At 33.4% G+C, this 22,824-nt stretch overlaps 1 protein-coding gene across 1 annotated transcript in view; it reads left to right on the forward strand.

Annotated features, from left to right (window-relative positions):
- Positions 1-22,824, forward strand: part of BRIP1 (BRCA1 interacting DNA helicase 1) — a 182,436-nt gene that overhangs the window by 73,128 nt on the left and 86,484 nt on the right. Inside the window, exons 11-14 of the mRNA XM_025996062.2 lie at positions 124-278; positions 3,521-3,686; positions 3,804-3,944; positions 7,864-8,025. Coding sequence (XP_025851847.1) covers positions 124-278; positions 3,521-3,686; positions 3,804-3,944; positions 7,864-8,025 — 624 coding nt within the window. The remainder of the gene's footprint in view (positions 1-123; positions 279-3,520; positions 3,687-3,803; positions 3,945-7,863; positions 8,026-22,824) is intronic.

Consider the following 22,824-nt stretch of genomic DNA (forward strand, 5'->3'; position numbering starts at 1 on the left):
CTTATTAACAATGTTTCCCTAAAATTTCAATGTATCTTTCATTTGGGTTATATTATAGTTTTAAGAAGTTTGTATTTCTCTTCTTCTCGTTTCCTGCCATGTACTTAATGTAATTTCTTACAGGGACACTTTTCTGCTGTCCTTCAAAAAGAAGAAAAAGTCTTACCAATTCATGGTAAAGAGGAGACAAGAGAAGTGCCGATTATTAGTGCTTCAACTCAAATAATGCTCAAAGGACTTTTTATGGTGTTTGACTATCTTTTTAGGCAAAATAGCAGGTTAGTAAATATATATGATTTGTGTTTTTCCTCTTAAAAATATTAGTTTTATTGGGTGCCAGGATGTGTTTAATCTGTATTTTGTGTGAGTACTTAGGTTCGTTGTAAAGAAGTGGGTATAAGTATTATTCTTATTGACACAGATTTGGATCAATCAAAATTAGTCTTTATTAATGAAAATGAGTATTGAAATAAAAAATAAATATATTTTAAATACATTTTTAAAGTTACTGCAGTATTAAATTTATAGTTGTATATGATTAAACTTAAACATTTAGGTTTTAAGGATAGTTTTAGATATGTTTCTCCCAGTGTCAGAATGTGTCTTCTTATTGCATAAAGCCTCTATTTGTTAAAATGTGGAAAATGAGAAACAACTCCCTTCACTCTACCCCTTATTAAATTATAGTACTGGGATGCCTGGGTTGCTCAGTGGTTGAGCATCTGCCTTTGGCTCAGGTCGTGATCCTGGGGTCCTGGGATTGAGTCCCACATCAGACTCCCCGCAGGGAGCCTCCCTTTCCCTCTCCCTATGTCTCTGCCTCTCTCTGTGTTTCTCATGAATAAATACATTAAAAATCTAAAAAAATAAAATAAATTATAGTACTATTTGGTTCCAATTTTTTATGATAAAATATACATAACAGAATTTACTATTTTAACTCTTTTAAGTGTACCTTTTAGTAGCATTAAGTATATTCACATTGTTGTGCAACCATCACCACTTTGGAAAGTCCATTTCCAGAACTTCTTCAGGAACTCTATGCCCATGAAACAATATTTACCATTTCCCTCTTCCTACAACCTCTAGTAACCTCCATTCTTTCAGCTCCCTGGATTTGCCCCTTTTAGGTATCTCTTATAAAGTGAAACCATATAATATTTCTTCTTTTGCATCTGGCTTATTTAACTTAGTATAATGTTTTCAAGGTTCATCCAAGTCGTACCATATATCAGAATGCCATTCTTTTTTATGGCTGAATATTCAGATTCCACTGTATGTATATACCATAGTTTGTTTATACCTTTTATGTTGATGGACATTTGGATTATTTTCACCATTAGTCTATTGTGAATAGTGCTATAGTGAACATTGATATACAAGTATCTGTTTGAGTCCCTGCTTTTAATTCTTTCAGGTACGTACCTGGAATTTCAGATCACACGGTCATTCTGTATTTAACTTTTTGAGAAATCAACATGCTATTTTCCATAGCAACTGCATATTTTAGATTCCCTTAGTTATGCACAACATTTATAGTTGCTCAGTGTCCTTGCCAATACTCGTTTCTGGCTTTTGTTTGTTTTGTTTTTTAAAGATTTTATTTATTCATTCATGAGAGACACAGAGAGAGAGGCAGAGACATAGGCAGAGGAAAGAGCAGGCTCCCTGCAGGGAGCCTGATGCAGGACTCCATCCAAGGACCCTGGGATTACACCCTGAGCCAAAGGCAGATGCTTAACCACTGAGCCATCCAGGTGCTGCTGTTTCTGGCTTTTTGGATAATAGCCATCCTAATGAGTATAAAGTGGTATCTGCTTTTGAACTATACCAGGTTTCAATTTATTCCACCCTCCACTAACGGCTAATTGAGCATCTTTTCACATTTTTATTGTCCATTTGCATTTCCTCATTGAAGTAATGTCTATTCACGTCCTATGCCCATTTTTAACTATTCCTTTTTTTAAATTTTTTATTTATTTATGATAGTCACACAGAGAGAGAGAGGGGCAGAGAGAAAAGCAGGCTCCATGCACCGGGAGCCCGACGTGGGATTCGATCCTGGGTCTCCAGGATCGCGCCCCGGGCCAAAGGCAGGCACCAAACCACTGCACCACCCAGGGATCCCCTATGCCCATTTTTGAATTGAGTTTTTTGTTGTTGTTGAGTTATAAAAGTTACCTGTATATTCTCCATATTAATCCCATATCAGGTATACGTTTTACAAGTATTTTTCATTCCGAGGGTTGTCTTCTCACTCTCTGATAGTGTCAGATGCACAAAAGTTTTTTAATCTTGGTGAAGTCCAGTTTATTTTTTCTTTTGTTGCTTGTGCGTTTGGTATATACAGGAAATATTGCCAAATCTGGTATCATTAAGATTTTCCCCTGTGTTTTCTTCTAAATGTTTTTAGCTCCCAGTACTGTTATAAAACTCACTCCACAGATTGTAGGGTTTGTGACTTGAACTTTGAGATCTGATCTCTCTAGGGGTGAAATTAACTGTCAGTATTATTGTGAGGAGATTGTAGAGAATAGTACATTTTATTCTGTTTCAGCTGAAGTTTGCATAGCTCTTTTGTGCAAAACCTCTTATTGAGAGAAGTTATAAGTTGCATGGGATCACAGAGATCAGTACCTTTATTAAAAGTTAATGGAGTCTGAGACCCATATTTTAAAGGAACTTAAAAATCTTGTAACTCGTTTATTTTCTCATATAATAAAAATGTATAATCTACTGTTTAGTTTCTTTAAGGATAACTTACCTGTTTTGTAGCTGATAACGTAAAACAGAGCGAAGAACTCTAGACTAGGAGTTAGGAGACCTGGATTTTAATTCTGGCTCTGCCATGATTTATGTATTTTAAAACATAGGGATGGGAAATAGTAAGGGATAGATGTTTATGTGATATCTAATCTCTGAAAGAGGAAGTTGGTTGTAAGATTTAATGGCTCATTTTCTATCAGAAATACTGAATTTAGGGGATCCCTGGGTGGCTCAGCGGTTTAGCGCCTGCCTTTGGCCGAGGGCATGATCCTGGAGTCCCGGGATCGAGTCCCACATCGGGCTCCCTGCATGGAGCCTGCTTCTCCCTCTGCCTGTGTCTCTGTGTCTCTCATGAATAAATAAATAAAATCTTAAAAAAAAATACTGAATTTAATTTGTGTTGGGGTTGTTGATGGGGAAAATGTTATCTTTGGGAAAACACTAGGAGTCTCAATTTAGTTTTTCTTTTTTAACATTATTTATTCATTAGAGAGAGAGAGTGCACAAGCAAGGGAAATAATAGAGAGAGGGAGATGCAGACTCCCTGCTGGACAGGGAGCCTGATGTGGAGCTCAATCCCAGGACCTTTGGATCATGACCTGAGCCAAAGGCAGATGCTTTAACTGACTGAGCCACCCAGGTGCTCCTCGATTTAGTTTTAAGTTAATCAGTTTTTATATTGTGTGTAGCTGGGGCATTATATAAGTTTCATATAATTTAATTGCCGTTAATTTACCATTTTGTTTTCATTCAGATTTGCAGATGATTATAAAGTTGCTATTCAACAGACTTATTCTTGGATAAATCAGACTGATACTTCAGATAAAAATGGATTCTTTGCTCCAGCAAAAAATAAAAAACATTTAAGACAGAAAACTGCAGTTCATGTGCTAAACTTTTGGTGCTTAAATCCAGCTGTGGTAAGCCGGTCATGTTGTAAATGAAGATTCTGTCATCTTGCTCAATACCAGCAATTAAATAAATATGTTTAACTCTTATAAAGATGAATTTATGTTTTTAATATTGTTTCCTTTTAGGCCTTTTCAGATATTAATGGCAAAGTTTTGACGATTGTTTTGACATCTGGAACATTATCACCAATGAAATCCTTTTCATCAGAACTTGGTGTTACATTTACTATCCAACTGGAGGCTAATCATGTCATTAATAAGTCACAGGTTAGTATGTTCTTTGGAGGCTCTCAGTCTTTTTTACCTCAATATAATTTTATATAAAGAAAACTGAAAGTACCTGAAATACTAACAGATCCTGCTAGAAAATTCAACAGTTTAGCTTTAGAATAAAAGGAAAATCTGCCAGCTATTTGGTAGTGTCAACAAAAGGAAATACTGATTTGTTTAGCTCAATGAGTAAAAATATACACTTTAGATGCTAAAATTATATTGCAGTTTCTTAACTTAAATATGTTTTAGGTTTTTAAAAATAATTAAAAAGAAAGCAAAAATTTTAATGTCTTTACATGGTTCCTATTGCATAATTATTTGTTCATGTGCTTCTCTTTTCCAACAGACAGTGGTATATCCTTATTCTTTTTATGTCCCCATTCTTCCACTGTACTTTGATACCTGGTATTAGTGTTCAGCATATGTTGAATATCTGAAACGAACTAAAAGTACTCTTATGAGTCCTATAACTTAAGATTTTAATGTTTTTATACCAATACCACATAAATATTATTTAATTTCCTAGGAATATTTGAATTGTCATTTGTCAATCTACCTTCTGCTACTTTTTTATGACGTAATTTAAACCAGCTAGCTACATACTTGGCATCGCCTGTGTGCCTAACACAATGCTAGTTCTTTATAAAGGTTTTTTTTTTTTCTTTAAAAAATGAAAGACAGGGAGAAGGAGAGAGCAAGCATGATTGAGGGAAGAGCAGAGGGAGAGGGACAAACTGACTCCCTGCTGAACACTGAGCTTGATGTGGGGCTTGATTCTAGGACCTTGAGTTCATGGACCTGAGCTGAAGTTAGATGCCCAACTGACTGAGCCACCCAGGCACCCCATACAGCTGTTGTTTTCAACCAAAGTGTATTTGTGGGGACATTTTTGGTTTTCACAATCACTTGGGAGGAACTACTCATATTTAGTAGGTAGAGGCCTTGAACATTAAGCTCCTATGTAACTAAGAATTGTGCTTTCTATAATGCCAGAATGCTCCTGTTTAGAGACATTGCTATAAATAGTAGTGAGGTAAAAAGATATGTTGCACAGTTTTTTAAAGTCTTTGTTTAAATTCCAGTTAGTTAATACAGTGTCATATTAGTTTCAGGTGTACAGTTTAGTGGTTCAGCACTTGCATACAACACCCAGTGCTATCATGTTCCATAGTTTTAAGTTTCCTTTTTTTAGAGGTTCAAAAATATAGGAAGTTATTAATAAATTTAACATGTTTTCTCATAAGAATGTTGTTATAGATTCTATGTTCTCACTCTAGTATACAAAAGCCCATTTAACCTGTAATGTCAGTGGATTATAATAGTAAAAATGCTAATTGTTCAGTTGAATTCTATTATATTTCCCCCAATTTTTAAAAATTTATTTTTTATGGTGAAGTGTTTTATTACCTTTTTAACATCTGTAGCCATGTTTTTCTTATTCCTATCTGATATTGCCAATTTGTATTCTCTGGATCTATGGTTTTGGTTTTTTAATCAGTGTCAGTGTAAGTCTATCACTTCAATAATCTTTTTAAAGAGTAAACTCTTGCCTTTTTTGAGTATTTTTGTTATATAAAAGTATTTTTATTTTTGTTATAAAATATTTTTATTTTTATTTTCTTTAGAGAGTAAAGAGTAAACTCTTTAAAGAGTAAACTCTTGCCTTTTTTGAGTATTTTTGTTATATAAAAGTATTTTTATTTTTGTTATAAAAATATTTTTATTTTTATTTTCTTTAGAGAGGGAGGGAAGTAGAGCAGAGGGAGAAGAGAGAGAATCTCAAGCAGGACCCACACTCAGTGCAGAGCCAGACGTGGGGCTCTCTCTTACAACTCTGAGATCATGACCTGAACTGAAATCAAGAGTCAGATACTTAACTGAGCCACCCAAGCACCCCTCATTTTTATTTTAATAAAAATAATGAAACATGTACAACATAAAATTTACCATCTTAACCAGTCTTAAAGGTATAGTTCAATCCTATTAAGTATATTTCATTGTTGTACACCCACTTTCGAGAACTTTTTCAAATCTTGCAGAACTGAAATTCTTTTCCCATTGAATAAGTCTCCGTTTCCCCCTCTTCTCAGCCCTTGGTAACTATCATCTACTTTCTATTTTTATGAATTTGATACTCTATATACTTCATTTAAGTGGAACCACAGGCATTTTTATTTATGAGTAGCTTGTTTCATTTAGTATGATGTTTTCAGGGTCCATCCATGTTGTAACCTGAGTCAGAATTTCCTTCCTCTTAAGGGTGGATGATAATCCATTGTATGTATTTATGTACCACATTTTGGTTGTCCATTCATTTGGTGATGCCCCCAACTTCTTATCTTAAGCAATTATAAACTTAGGAAGGTACAAAAAATAGTATTAATATAGTGAACATCTTTATACCCTTCATTTAGATTCATCAGTTGTTAACATTTTGCAGGTGTATATGTGAGAGACAGAAGAGGAATATTGCAAATGTTAACAGTTACATCATACAGATATATATGTATAATGCACATTTTTTGGATAAACTATGAGAAAGTAATTTGCATACATCTTGACACTTTTCCCTTAATTAGTTTAGCATGTCTCTAAAGAACAATTACATAAGGGGCACTTGGGTGGCTCACCTTGGTTAACTCTTGATTTTGGCTCAGGTCATGATCTCAGGGTCATGAGATTGAGCCCCACGTAGGCCTCCACTCTTGGGATTGGATTCCTTCTTTCCTTCTCCCTCTGCCTGTCTCCCTCTTTCAAATAAATAAAATATTTTTTAAAAAAGGATAAGAATGTAATCCTACATAACCACGATACCATGATCATATCCAAGAAATTTAGTATTGGTATATTAGTGTCTATATTTCTCCAGTTATTTCCAAAATGTCATTATACCTATTTATTCTTGATCTAGGATCCAATCAAGAATTATATATTGCACTTTTATATATCTAGTCTTTAATACTGTTTTTTGCCCTTTTTTTCTTTTTTTGGTCTTTCATGACATTTTTTATAGAATTTAAGTCAGCGTTTATCTTGAGGAATGTTTTATGGTCTGGATTTTATCTGATTGTTTCCTCTTGATAAGATTCATGTTAAACAGTTTGGTAACAATACTGTATAGGTAATATTCTTACTTCTTATTGCCTCATGTCAGGAAACACTTAATATCAGTTTGTCTTTACTAGTTAATTTACTTAAAAGTTGATGAAACCAACTGGTGTCCATCAGCTATCATCTTGCAAAATGTACCTCAATCTCCTGCATCATTTGAAAATATAGGACTATTATATTCTTAAACAATCTGAGGTCTTTCTTCTCTTTAGATTACAAATAAAGTTTTTTCTGTCTCTTAGTCAAGTATACTAAAGTTAGATCTGTATAAATGTAGAGGAAATAACTGTAAAATTGGTGGGTCTGATTTTTTTTTTAGGATTGTAGATCTTTGAGCCTCAGTGAATTTGTAAATTTGTTAAGTATATTCATGTTGAATATACTTAGCTCTTGTCATAGTTGAGTCTTAGAGACTTATCTACAGCAGATCATACAAGCCTTCATTTCTAAGAGTTTGGAGTCACTTCTAATTTACTCATTTCATTTGTTCACATCCCACAAAATTTTGCTACTGTGTTTAGTTTTGCAAAGCTGTTGAGGAAATAGATAGGTAAAACTCTTTATGGTTTTATCTTAAGTTGTCAGTGGTAAAATTAAAAGTAAAATTTAAAGTTAAATTTTTATAAATTAGATTTATATATAATTAATGATAATAGAGAAACACCAACAGTTTAAAAATAAATTTCCTCTAAACGTGTTGCTTGATCTTTTCTTGACATACATAACTAAATGCTCTCAACTAAATGCTAATTTGCCTGCCCTGGTGTAGGCATGACTCTAATATGACATATTTATATTCTAGGTTTGGGTGGGCACCATTGGGTCAGGCCCCAAGGGTCGGAATCTCTGTGCTACCTTCCAGCACACAGAAACATTTGAATTCCAGGATGAAGTGGGAGCACTTTTGTTATCTGTGTGTCAGACTGTGAGCCAAGGAATTTTGTGTTTCTTGCCATCTTACAAGGTACGGGAATATTTATTGTTTCTTTTGCCTTTAAAAAAAAATCACGTGGGATTACCGTGATAAACTTCCAGAGTTCAGAAGCAACAAAAGAATTATGCCTTCCTAAGCATCATACATTGTTTTACTTATTTATTGTTTAAGATATTGGTTGTTCTGTTTTACTTGAAACTCTAAGAGACTAAAAGTCTTCAAGTGGTGTTAGTTATATAGGATTGTTTATGTGTATGTTATTTTTAATCTTAGGGACAACTGGATTTTTTCACAGTTGAAGGAAAAAAGTGCATTCTTTACTTTCATAAATTATACTTCTGAATGTTTCATTAATCTGAATCTAAAGTCAGACTTCCTTTGTTACTTATCTTTTTTACTTCATGTATTTGGCTAGATATTTTTCTTCTTTAACCTCTCTGGTTTTTAATAATATTTTCTTGTGTAAAATTGAGTTATATGGTATATGTTAGTCCTAATATTCAAAGCATTAAAACTACATATAATTCCTGAGAGTAAAATCATACTTTATCAAAATCTAAGCTAAATTCCAATGTAGAGAAGTGGTATTCCCCTTTCTTTTCTCATAGGAAATTATATATGTAAGCGTAGTAGCATACATAAGTAATATATTTGAGTGGCAATACTGATAACTTTTTGGCTCTCCTATTGTCTTTTCATTTATATACATACTGCTATGTCTGAATGTGACCTCCAGAATTTCATATGTTGAAATCCTAACCCCTAAAGATGGTGATAGTAGGAATGGGGTCTTTGGGAGGCGCTTAAGTCATGAGGTTAGAATTCCTATGAATAGGATTAGTGTTTGTAAAAGAGGACCTGGGAGAAACCTTGCCCCTTCTCCCATGTGAGGACAGAGAAAAAAGATGCCAACTATGAACCAGAAAGAGGGCCCTCACCAAATGTGACCATGCCGGTGCCTTGATCTTGGATTTTCCAGCCTCCCGGACTGTACTCAATAAATTTCTTATGTTTAAAAGCTATCCAACTTGAGGTATTTTGTTATAGCAGCCTGAAGGGGACACATACTTTGTTAGCCAGGGACAGTAAATTAGTCGTCCTGTAGGTAAATTGAAGGAATTGCTTTCAGAAGAAATTTAAACAGGCTTTTTTTTTTTTTTTTCAAGAACATCTAAAAAAAAAAAATGGACATAAACATCTTAAAAATTCTTAATAGAAAGCAATACTTATCCCAGAGTCTGAAAATTTACACCAAACAGGTATGTTAAGGAAAACTAATAATTAAAATTAGAGCTAAAGAAAAGTAAAATCTCAATCACAATCCCAGAAGTGAGCTGGAAATGCCCAGTTGTGTAAATGAACAATTTCATATTCTGCTAGGTTTCAAATACATGGTAAGAATGATTCTTTATATGCCAGGAAGCAGTTTGGTATGGATTTTTTTGTTTCTGTTTTTTGTATATAGAGAGGAAAACCAAATCTAATATAAAGTTATTAAAATAGACGATAATATAATTGTCATTGAAAAAGTTACAGTGAAAGAGAAAACAGACTATTTGTTGAACAATGAACCATATTGTCTGGTTTTCAAATAACATAATTTTTGTTAGCCAGTCTCAGTAGTTTAAAAATATATTCTATGGGCAGCCCTGGTGGCTCAGCGGTTTAGCGCCACCTTCCGCCCACGGCGTGATCCTGGAGACCCGTGATCGAGTCCCACGTCGGGCTCCCTGCATGGTGTCTGCTCCTCCCTCTGCCTGTATCTCTGCCTCTCTCTCTGTGTCTGTCATGAATAAATAAATAAAATCTTTAAAAATAATAATAATAATAAATAAAAATATATTCTAAATTCTTAGTATATTTACTTGCTAGAAGAAAAGTAACTACTCTAAATATAAATGGAATGTTACCTCCTAAATTTAATTTTTGGAATAGATTTAGCACAGTATTTCTTTTTTTTTGAGCACAGTATTTTTATAGTTACTGAAGTTGATGATTGATTATTGTGTAACTACAGAGACTAACATTTAAATATACTTTTTAGCAGTTTTATAGATTGGTATAACGAATGGATTATTTTTCTGCTTCTACCTTTCAACTAAAAAAGAATGGGAAGATACAGAATATAAGCTTTCAAAAGTATTTTGTTTCTGTTTTAGTTTATTTCTTTTATTAAATAGTGGAATTGATAGTTCCAGGGGTTTTGCTTCTTTATTTTCTTATTGTCTATACTATATTTATCTTTTTCATTGATTTGTATAGACTCTTAATAGATTGCATGGATATTAATTCTCTATAGAACATGTCAAAAAAGTTTCCCAGTTTTTCATTTTTGAAATATTACAATTTCTTTTTTTAAGCTTTAAAAATTAATTTGTTATCAAAGTAATTCTTATACATAATTAATAAAAAATGATGATAATAAAAAACAACCTCACTTTTCAGTTCTGTACCTCCGAGGTTTCTCAAATCTCTGATCTATTCCTCTGATATTTATTGCTATTTCTTTTTTTAAAATAATGAAACATGCATAACATAAAATGTATCATTTTAAGTGTAGTTTAATGCCATTAAATATATTTGCAATTTGTGCAATGATAAACACTGTCCATTTCTACAAATTTTGCATCATCTCAAACAAATTCTCTATGAAATAGTAGCTCCCCCGAGTCCCTAGCTGCAGTCTCTCGTGATCTCTATTCTATCTACTCTGTAAGAATTTGTCTCTTCTAGGTACTTCATATAAATGGAATCATACAAATTTGTCCTTTTGTATCTGGCTTATTTCTCTTAATGTTTTTAAGGTTCGTCCATGTCGTACCATGTATCAGAATTTTATTTTTTATAGCTGAATAATCCATTTTATGTATGAGCCACATTTTGTTTATCCATTATCTATCAGTGGTCACTTGAGTTGTTTCTACCTTTTGGCTGTTGTAATGCTGCTGTGAACATTGGTATACAGATACCTGTTTGAGCCCTTGCTTTCAATTCTTTGGGATATATCTAGAGATGGTATTGCTATATTGTATTATAATTCTGTATAACTCTGAGGAACCAACATGCTGTTTTCCACACCAGGTGTACAGTTTTAGCTGTAGAAAACAGCATTGAGCAATGCCAGTGGACAAGCGTCTGCCTTTGGCTCAGGGTGTGATCCTGGGGTCTTAGCATCGGATCCCGCATAGGGCTCCCTGTGGGGAGCTTGCTTCTCCCTCTGCCTGTGTCTCTACCTCTCTCTCTGTATCTCTCATGAGTAAATAAAAAAAAAAAAATCTTTAGAAAACAGCACTGCATAAAGATTTCCATTTTTCTACATCCTTGCCAACCTTTGTTATTTTCTGGTTTTTGGATAATAGCAATCTTAATGGATATGAAGTGGTATCTCCTTGTGGTTTTGATTTGCATCTCCCTAATGACTAGTGGTGTTTTTTGTGCTTATTTGCCATTTGTCTATCTTTGGAGAAATGTCTATTCAAGTCCTTTCCTCATATTTGAATCAGGTTTTTGTCATTTTTATTGTTAAGTTATAGGAGTTTTAAAATATATTCTAGATATTAATCCCTTGTCAGATATATGCTTTATAAATATTATTTCCCATTCTTTGAGTTGTCTTTTCACTCTGTGAGTGTTCTTTGATGCATAAAAGTTTTAGACTGAAATTTTTTTTTTAATGAATCAATTTTTATTGGTGTTCAATTTACCAACATACAGAATAACACCCAGTGCTCATCCCGTCAAGTGTCCCCCTCAGTGCTCGTCACCCATTCACCTCCACCCCCCGCCCTCCTCCCCTTCCACCACCCCTAGTTCATTTCCCAGAGTTAGGAGTCTTTATGTTCTGTCTCCCTTCCTGATATTTCCCACACATTTCTTCTCCCTTCCCTTATATTCCCTTTCACTATTATTTATATTCCCCAAATGAATGAGAACATACACTGTTTGTCCTTCTCCGATTGACTGACTTCACTCAGCATAATACCCTCCAGTTCCATCCACGTTGAAGCAAATGGTGGGTATTTGTCGTTTCTAATGGCTGAGTAATATTCCATTGTATACATAAACCACATCCTCTTTATCCATTCATCTTTCGATGGACACCGAGGCTCCTCCCACAGTTTGGCTATTGTGGACATTGCTGCTATAAACATCGGGGTGCAGGTGTCCCGGCGTTTCATTGAATCTGAATCTTTGGGGTAAATCCCCAACAGTGCAATTGCTGGGTCGTAGGGCAGGTTTATTTTTAACTCTTTGAGGAACCTCCACACAGTTTTCCAGAGTGGCTGCACCAGTTCACATTCCCACCAACCGTGTAAGAGGGTTCCCTTTTCTCTGCATCCTCTCCAACATTTGTTGTTTCCTGCCTTGTTAGTTTTCCCCATTCTCACTGGTGTGAGGTGGTATCTCATTGTGGTTTTGATTTGTATTTCCCTGATGGCAAGTGATGCAGAGCATTTCCTCATGTGCATGTTGGCCATGCAGAGCATTTTCTCATGTGCATTTTGGCCATGTCCATGTCTTCCTCTGTGAGATTTCTCTTCATGTCTTTTGCCCATTTCATGATTGGATTGTTTGTTTCTTTGGTGTTGAGTTTAATAAGTTCTTTATAGATTTTGGAAACTAGCCCTTTATCTGATATGTCATTTGCAAATATCTTCTCCCATTCTGTAGGTTGTCTTTTAGTTTTGTTGACTGTATCCTTTGCTGTGCAAAAGCTTCTTATCTTGATGAAGTCCCAATAGTTCATTTTTGCTTTTGTTTCTCTTGCCTTCCTGGATGTATCTTGCAAGAAGTTATTGTGGCCAAGTTCAAAAAGGGAGTTGCCTGTGTTCTCCTCTAGGATTTTGATGGAATCTTGTCTCACATTTAGATCTCTCATCCATTTTGAGTTTATCTTTGTGTATGGTGAAAGAGAGTGGTCTAGTTTCATTCTTCTGCATGTGGATGTCCAATTTTCCCAACACCATTTATTGAAGAGACTGTCTTCCAATGGATAGTCTTTCCTCCTTTATCGAATATTAGTTGACCATAAAGTTCAGGGTCCACTTCTGGGTTCTCTATTCTGTTCCATTGATCTATGTGTCTGTTTTTGTGCCAGTACCACACTGTCTTGATGACCACAGCTTTGTAGTACAACCTGAAATCTGGCATTGTTATGCCCCCAGCTATGGTTTTCTTTTTTAAAATTCCCCTGGCTATTTGGGGTCTTTTCTGATTCCACACAAATCTTAAAATAATTTGTTCTAAATCTCTGAAGAAAGTCCATGGTATTTTGATAGGGATTGCATCAAACGGGTAAATTGCCCTGGGTAACATTGACATTTTCACAATATTAATTCTGCCAATCCATGAGCATGGAATACTTTTCCATCTCTTTGTGTCTTCCTCAATTTCTTTCAGAAGTGTTCTTTAGTTTTTAGGGTATAGATCCTTTACCTCTTTGGTTAGGTTTATTCCTAGGTATCTTATGCTTTTGGGTGCAATTGTAAATGGGATTGACTCCTTAATTTCTCTTTCTTCAGTCTCATTGTTAGTGTATAGAAATGCCATTGATTTCTGGGCATTGATTTTGTATCCTGCCACACTACCAAATTGCTGTATGAGTTCTAGCAATCTTGGAGTGGAGGCTTTTGGGTTTTCTACGTAGAGTATCATGTCATCGGCGAAGAGGGAGAGTTTGACTCTTCTTTGCCAATTTGAATGCCTTTAATGTCTTTTTGTTGTCTGATTGGTGAGGCTAGGACTTCCAATACTATGTTGAATAGCAGTGGTGAGAGTGGACATCCCTTAGACTGAAATTTTGATCAAGTTAATTGTCAGGGCACCTGGGTGGCTCAGTGGTTGAGCATCTTCTCAGGGCATGATCCCAGGGTCCTGGGATTGAGCCCCACATCAGGCTCCCCATGGGGAGCCTACTTCTCCCTCTGCCTATATCTCTACCTCTCTCTGTGTCTCTCATAAATAAATAAAATTCTTTTTAAAAAAATTTGTCTATTTTTTCTTTTGTTACCTCTACTTTTGGTGTCATGACCAAGAAATTATTGCTAAATCTAATGTCATGAAGATTTCCCCCTATGTTTTCTCTAGGGGTTTAATAGTTTAGCTGTTAAATTTAAATCTTTTAGGTTTTTGAGATAATTTTTTAAAGATATTATTTATTTATTTTAGAGAGTATGAGAGAGCAGGGAGAGGAGCAGAGAGAGCGTCACTAGCAGACTTTGTGCTGAGCTGGACACAGGGCTTGATCCCATGACCTTGAGATCATGACCTGGGCTGAAATCAAGAGCTGGATGCTCACCCAACAGAGACACCCAGGCACCTCAAGATAATTTTTGCCTATAGTGTAAGGTATGGGCCCACTTTTTTTTTTTTTTTTTTTTTTTTTTTTTTGCATATGGATACCAAATTTTCCCAGCATCATTTGTTGAGAAGATTCTCTTCATTGAGTGCTATTGGTACCCTTGTTGAAAACCCATTAACCACATATGCAAGGACTTGCAAGTGGACTTCCTGTTCTGTTTCCTTGGTCTATAAATCTATCCTTATGCCATTACTGTTTCAATTACTCCAGCTTTACAGTAAGTTTTAAAGTTAGCAAGTGTAGATCCTCTAATTTTTTTTTTTCAAGATTGCGTTATCTATTTGGAGTTTCAGGATTCCTTATGCATTTTCGGATGGAGTTTTTCTTTTTCTGCAAAAGAACGATGTTGGGATTTTGATAGGGATTGCATTGAATCTATATTTTGTTTTGGTAGTATTACTAATAATATTAACTCTTCCAATCAATGAACATGGGATGTCTTTCCATTTATTTATGTCTTCTTTAATTGTTTTCAGCAATGTTTAATAGTTTCAGTGTACAATTCTTTAACCTTCTTGGTTAAATTTATTTCTAAGTATTTTTTTATGTGGTTGCAAATGGATTGTTTTCTTAACTTCCTTTTCCAATTGCTCATTGATGCTGTATGGAAAGGGACTAATTTTTCTGTATTGATTTTGTATCCTGCAACTTTTCTGAATCTGTTTGCTTTCTATTTGGTCTGTGTGTGTGTGGGAGGGTGGAATCTTTTGCTCTCTATTTATAAGATCACATCTACAAACAGATCATTTTAGTTTTTCCTTTCTAGTTTGGATGTCTTTTATTTCCTTTTCTTGCCTGATTATTCTGGCTAGAACTGTAGTATGTTGAATAGAAGTGGTGTAAACTGACATCTCTGACTTGTTCCATTGAGTGTGATGTTACCTGTGGATATTTCATATATTGCTTTACTATGTTTTTTGTTTGTTTGTTTGTTTTGCTTTTTTTTTTTTTTTTGCTTTACTATGTTGAAGAAATTACCTTCAACTCCTAGTTTATTGACTATTTTTGTTTGTTTGATACTTTTTTGAATCAATTGAAAATCATGTGGTTTCTTGTCCTTCATTCTATTAATGCTGTGTATTACATTGATTGATTTTCATATATTGAACCACTCTTTTTTAATTTTGGGAATAATCCCCCGTGGTCATGGTTTATAATCTTTTTAGTATGCTGCTGAATTTGTTTTGCTTATATTTGTTGAAGATTCTTGGATCAATATGTGTAAGAGATATTGTCTCTAGTTTCTTTTGCTTCCATCTTTGTCTTTGCTCTCAGGATACTAGACTCATAGAACAAGTTAACAAATATTCTCTACTCTTCAGTTTTTTGGAAGAGTTTGAGTAGGAGTGGTGTTAATTTGTCTTTAAATGATTTGTAAAATTCGCCAGTGATGTCACTGGGCTCAGAGATTTTCTATGTTGGAAGGCTTTTGATTACAGATTCAATCTCCTTACGAACTTTAAGTCTATTCACATTTTCTATTTCTTCATGATTCAGTATTTGTAAGTTGTATGTTTCTTTAAATTTGCCCTTTTTATCTAGGTTATCGAGTTTGGTGGCATACAATTGTTTATAATATTTTTCATAATCCTTATTTCTGTATAATTGATAGTGACGTCTCTCTCTTTTGTGTTTAGTAATTTGAGTCTCCCTCACACATACCCAAAGTCAAAGTAGCCCAACGTTTCTTAATTTTATTAATTTTTTCAAATAACCAAATTTGGTTTTACTGATTTCCTCTACTCTTTTCTAGTCTCTATGTATTCTTTTTTTTTTTAAGGATTTTAAAAGAGGCAGAGAGAGAAGCAGGCTCTATGCAGGGATCCTGATGTGGGACTCGATCTGGGTCTCCAGGATCATGCCCTGGGCTGAAGGTGGCGCTAAAACACTGAGCCACCCGGGCTGCCCACATTTGTGAGTTTTCTAGTTTTCTTTCTTTTATTGATTTCTAGTTTTATTCTATTGTGATAAGAAAAGATATTTTATATGATTACAGTCTTTTTAAATCTAGTAAGTCTTGTGTTGTGCACTTACGTGGTGTCTTTGGGAGAATGTTCTGTGTCCATTTTGGAATGTGTATTCTCTGTTGTGATTGAAATTCTGTGCATGCCTGTTAGATTCAACTAGATTATAGTGCTGTTCCAATTCTTTATTTCCTTTCTTAGCTCTATCCAATTCCTATTCATTATTGAAAATGGGCTTTTGACGTCTCCAATATTATATACTTGTCAGTTTCTTTTTTTAAATTATTTTTTAAAGATTTTATTTATTTATTCATGAAAGAGAGAGAGAAGCAGCAACATAGGCAGAGGGAGAAGCAGGCTCCCTGTAGGATACTGATGCTGACTTGATCCCCGGACCCCGGAGTCATACCCTGAGCCAAAGGCAGACACTCAGTGGCTCAGCCACCCAGACATCCGTAATTGTCAGTTTCTCCCTTCAATTCTGCCATCGTTTGCCTAATAAATTTTGGGATTACAATTTTGGTGCATATGTTTATAATTGTTATGTATGTTTTTCATGAAATGACCTTTTTATCATCAATATATAGTATCCTTTGACCCTTGTAATAGTTTTTGACTGAAAGTCTATTTTGTCTGATATTAGTTATGGCACCCTACCATTTGTGTGGAATAGCATTTCCATCCTTTCACTTTCAACCTTAATGTCTTTAGATCTAAAATGAATCTCTTATAGTCAATATATAGTTGGACCATCTTTTTAAATCTATTCTGCCATTTATTTATTTATTTTCTGTATGTTTTAAACTTTCATGTTCCACATTTTCTCCATCACCACCCTCTTTATTGTTCAGTTGATTTTTTGTAGCTATACATTTTGCTTTATTTTGTGTATATTTATAGATACTTTCTTTGTGCTTACTATGGGGATTACTTATTAGCATCCTAAAGTTGTGAGAGTCTGATTAGAATTGATAACAATTGAACTTCATTTATGTACAAAACCTCACATTTAAACAGTTCCATCTCTTCTTTGTGTTATTGGTATCATGGATTACTTCTTTATACATGTGTGTCCAACAAAGATTTATAATAATTTTTTATGCATTTGCCTTTTAAATCCTTTAGAAAATTAACATAGAGTTACAAACCAAAATTATAACAATAATGGCTTTATCTTTTTTCATGTTTTTACTTTTACTGGAGATCTTTGTATCATTATACCATTTTAAGTTACTATTTTATGTTCATTCATTTCAAAAGAAGTCCTCATCTTAGCTTTTCTCAGAGGGAGGTCTACTGTAATAAACTCCACTTTTGTTTATCTGGATCTGTCATAATATTTTTGAAGGACAGTGTTGTCAGATATAGTACCTCTTGGCTGATAGTTTTTTCTTTAACAGAGGCCACTGCTTTCTGGCCTCTTAGGTTTTTGTTCTTTATCTTTGGCAGTTTAATTACAAAGTATCTTTGAGTCACTTTGGATTAATTCTGATTGAACTCATTACGTTTCGTGGATTTGTATATTCATTTCTTCCATCACATCTGGGAAAAATTCAGCCATTATTTCCTAAATATTTGAATTGAGATATAAGGGAAATATATCACGATTTATATAGTAGAGGTGAAGTTAGAGGGAATTTATAGCTTTTACTGCTTATTAGAAAAAAAAAGTTCTTAAAATCATAATCCAAATTTCTGAGGAAAAAACCAACAAACTAAATAGAGGAAAGAAAATAATGAAGAACAAAAATCAATAAAATAGAAAACCAAGAAATAATAGAAATGAATTAAACGAAGAGCTGTACTCATTATTAAAATGTATTAATAAAGTTAATAGAATCTAGCAAAGCTGGTCAGGATAAAAAGGGAAGGCAAGATTACCAGTATTAGGAATTAAGTGGGAATATCATCATATACTTCATTGAATTAAAAAGATAATAAAGGAATATTTTCAACAACTTTATGCCAAGCAGTTAAACAACTTATATGAAATGGATAGATTCCTTCAAAGACACAGATTACCAAAACTGACTCAACAAGAATTAGATAATTCAAATTAATAAATCTGTTGAACAAATTGGAGTATGTATTAAAACCAGAAAGAAAATTGTAGACTCAGGTATCTTTATTGATTAATTCTATCAAGAAAAAGTACCAATACTACCCAGACTCAGAAGGAAGGAGGAACACTTCCTATGTCATTAGGCAAGTATAACTCTGATTACAAGATATTACAAGAAAATAAAACTGTAGACCAACACAGGCCAAAAAAATAACTGGTAAATATAATCCCTTCATATAAAAAGGATCATACATCAAGACCAAGTGAGATTCATCCTAGGAAGCTAATAATACTTTCGTCCTCAAAAATCCACCAGTATAATTAAATTCTTAAATAGAATAAGTTAGAAAAACATGTTCATCTAAAAAGTTACAGATAAAGCATTTTGCAAAATTTAATGCCAATTCATAATATAACCCTCTAGTAAATAATGAACAATCTGATAAAGGAGAATCTGTGAAAAACTTAGAGCTAACATCCTGCTTAATGTTCTAAGACTGATGCTTTTTGCTCACTTTTAGGAACAAGGCACAGTTGTCTGTTTTCTAGTCTATTATAAACATTGTACTGTATATGCTACAGTGAGACAAAAACAAGAAATAAAATTACAAAGATTTCAAAAGAATAAGTAAAATTGGTTTAGCTCAGATAATATGATTATGTACTTTTTCGCTAATGAATTAAAAAAAAAACTACTAGAATTAATAACTGAATGTAGCAAGTTCTCAATCTAGAGACAGTCAGTGCAAGTGCCCCTCATCTTGGGTTTGAACTGCACAGGCCCACTTACATGTCAATTTTTTTAAAAGCACAGTGCTGTACTATAAATATATTTTCTCTTCCTCATGATTTTCTCTTTTTAAATTAATTTTTAAATTTTTTTTTTAAAGATTCTATGTATTTATTCATAAGAGACACAGAGAGGCAGAGACATAGGCAGAGGGAGAAGCAGGCTCCCCATGGAGAGCCTGATGCGGGACTCAATTCCAGGACCCCAGGATCACGCCCTGAGCCAAAGGCAGACAATCAACCTCTGAGCCACCCAGTGCCCCTTCTCTTTTTAATTAAAAAAAAAAATTTTTTTTTAAGATTTTTAATTTAGAGCACAAGCTGGAGGGGTAGAGGGAAATAGAATCAACCAACTGCATCACCCATGTCCCCCTCTTCCTTTTGATTTTCTTAATAATAATTTTTTTTCTTTAGGTTGCTTTATTATAAGAATAGTATATAATACACTTAACATACAAAAAATGTGTTAATTGACTATTCATATTATTGGTAAGTCTTGTATTCAACAACAGGCTATTAATAGTTTTGGGGGAGTCAGAAGTTATATGTGGCTTTTTGACTAAGCAGGTGTGTTGGTGCCCCTAACCCCTGTGTTGTTTTAGGGTCAACTGTATACATAAACAGACTGTATGTCTGTTTATTGGAAAGTAAAATTTAAAACAGTATTAGTTCAGATAACACTAGAAATCATATAACACTAAAAATTAGATGCACTAAAAAGTACAAGACATTGCTGAGAGAAATTAAAGCCGGTATATATAAAATCTATACCAGTAGATACTATGTTCATGAGTTTGGAAGTCTCAGTATTATTATCTATTATCCTGAAATTCATCTGTACATTCAAGCTAATCTTAGTAAATATTTCAATAGGCCTTTTTTTTTAAGACATTGACATGATTCTATAATTCATACAAAAGTGCGAATTTTTTTAAAATTTTGGAAAATAAGTAAAAACAAAGTTGGAATTCTTAAATAACTGGTTTCAAGATTTCCTGTGAAGCTACAGAAATATTGGGCATAGGGATAGACATATATTCTCAATAAAACAGAGTAGAGTCCAGAAATAGATTCACATGTCAGTTGGCTTTTGACAAAGATAGTTTATTGGACAAGTGGAAGTCTCTTCAGGAAATGGAACACATATATATCCATATGGATAAAATGAACACTGACACTTTATAACCTTATCCAAAAATTTCAAAGTTCATCATATACCTAAACATAAAAGCTAAAACATTAAAACTAAAATCACCTCTTTAAGGACCTTATTTTTAAATATAGTCATATTCTGAGATACTGGAGATTAAGACTACCACATATAAATTTTGAGTGAGAAAAACTCAGTCTATAATGGCACAAAGGAACTTTCAGGAAAATGTAAATGTTTCATATTTTAATTATGGTGGGAGTTTCTAGGGTACATGCATTTGTTAAAACTCATTGAACTATTCACTTAAAAAGAAAGCATTTTGTTATATGTAAATTATAATCAGTAAAACTTTTTTTATACAACAAAACATCAGAAAAATAAAAATTTTCATCACAAATTAGATGAAAATGTATTAAAATGTTTATCTGGAAAGGATAATATAAAATCTTTTTATATGGAAATATGGTATGTTTTTATTATGTGATGATTTTTATCCTTCAGGAAAACAAGGTGGTCAAACCAACAATATAACAGTTCCCTTAATACTTTGCCTTTAACAAAAGTGCATAAGTGGATATATTCTGCCTTTCATTAGGTCAGCTGATATGGCAATATAAATAGCTCCATGATATCCAATGAGTAGCTTCTGATAAAATCTGTTCCAATATAGTTCAAATTCAGGGGTTTTTTTTTTTGTTTTGTTTTGTTTTGTTTTAGAGATTTTATTTATTTGAGAAAGAGAGCATGATTGGGGGGAGAGGTAGAGGGAAAAGCCGACTCAGCACTGAGCTGGGAGCCCCAAGCAGGGCTGCATCCCAGGACCCTGAGACCATGACCTGAACTGAAGGCAGACACTTAACTGACTGAGCCACCCAGATGCCCCTCAAATTCAATTTTAAAATGAATGTTTAGAATTTTTGTTTATACAAGTTGACATGCCATGAATTTCTAGGTAATCTTATGTGATAGTTTACATTTCCTACAAGCTTCTACTTCACCTTTATGAAGTCTAGAATATTTAATAATTATATATAAGAGGCAGGCAGGAATTCAGCTAAAGCAAATTATTATTAGCCAGAAAAAAAAATTAAAAAGGAGAAAGATGTTTAAAGATTTAAAAATGGCAAGCCAAGTAATGAAATCCTGTTTTTAATTAATGAATAATATGTATATTGATGATCACTTTAAGATCAGGATGTTCTTAACATCTAATATTAGATACCATTTCTTAATTATTACATAATAGGCACTATTGATAAAATATCATTGTGTTACAGACCTATAATTCACAATTTGAAAGCATATTTAATTATAATAACATTGTAAACAGTTTCCACAGAAAGATCAGTAACCATGATGGTGAATCAACTAAGTTTATAAGCATTATCACTTTTCTTTGGCTACTTAGTCTTTGATAAGAAATCAGGTACTAGACTTTTATACATCTTAATGTAGACAGATTGGCGACAATGAACACTAATGGTTTTTATCTTAATTGTATTTAAAAGCATCTTCTATTTCTAACTAATTTTTACTTTCTGATAGTCTGTGACACCCAGTGAGTATCAATTCTGATACTCATTTTTAGAAGTTACTTTTGCTACCGTTGCTATTGATTTTCATCATAATACTCTTGTTAGTGTATATTTATTTACCTTCTCTTTTAACAATAAAAAACTATTAAAAATGACAGGTGTAACATGGCTTCATAGTAAAAGTATATTATCTAAATAAATGAAAATTTTAAATTAAAAGCATTGGCTTTATTATAATAAAAATTACCTACTTAAATGTTACTTTAGAATAGTTTTTATATCACTTAATTATGCTATGTGGGTCTAAAAAGATACACAACAAATGGTTCACAGGGGTTTTTTTCTATGTAGAATGAATACTATAATAAAAATTCATTCATCATGAAACATGAACTTAAAGACAGGAAATGTTTTGAAAATTTTGGTGTGTAATACTGAGAGTAATTATTTCTTCACAATTAAAAAAAGTATGAAACAGAGAAGGTTCTAAATTAGTATTCTAGCACAGAGGAGGAAAGTTTTCTTATTCATAATTTTCAGCTAGTTTTTATTTTCTAATTATTCTACCAGTTGATTCCTATTATAATTTTTCAAAATCTTGAATTTTGGAAAATTCAGAAGCCTCTTAATTATTTTTTCTTTCTTTAATGTAATTTTTCTTAATCTGAAGTTGGTCTCTTTTTTGTTATTTTAAATTTTTTTTTAAGATTTTATTTACTTATTCATGAGAGACACACAGAGAGAGAGGCAGAGACATAAGCAGAGAGAGAAGCAGCTCCCTGAGGTGAGCCTGATGTAGGACTCAGTCCCAGGAACCTGGGATCATGACCTGAGCAAAAGACAGATGCTCAACCACTGAGCCACCCAGGCATCCCTATAAAAAACTTTTTTTTAGATATAATCCACATACCGTAGAATTCACTCTTTTAAAATATGGAAATCAGTAGTTTTGAGTGTATTTATAA

Source organism: Vulpes vulpes, chromosome 2, assembly GCF_048418805.1.
Source record: "Vulpes vulpes isolate BD-2025 chromosome 2, VulVul3, whole genome shotgun sequence".
NCBI classification, from domain to species: domain Eukaryota; kingdom Metazoa; phylum Chordata; class Mammalia; order Carnivora; family Canidae; genus Vulpes; species Vulpes vulpes.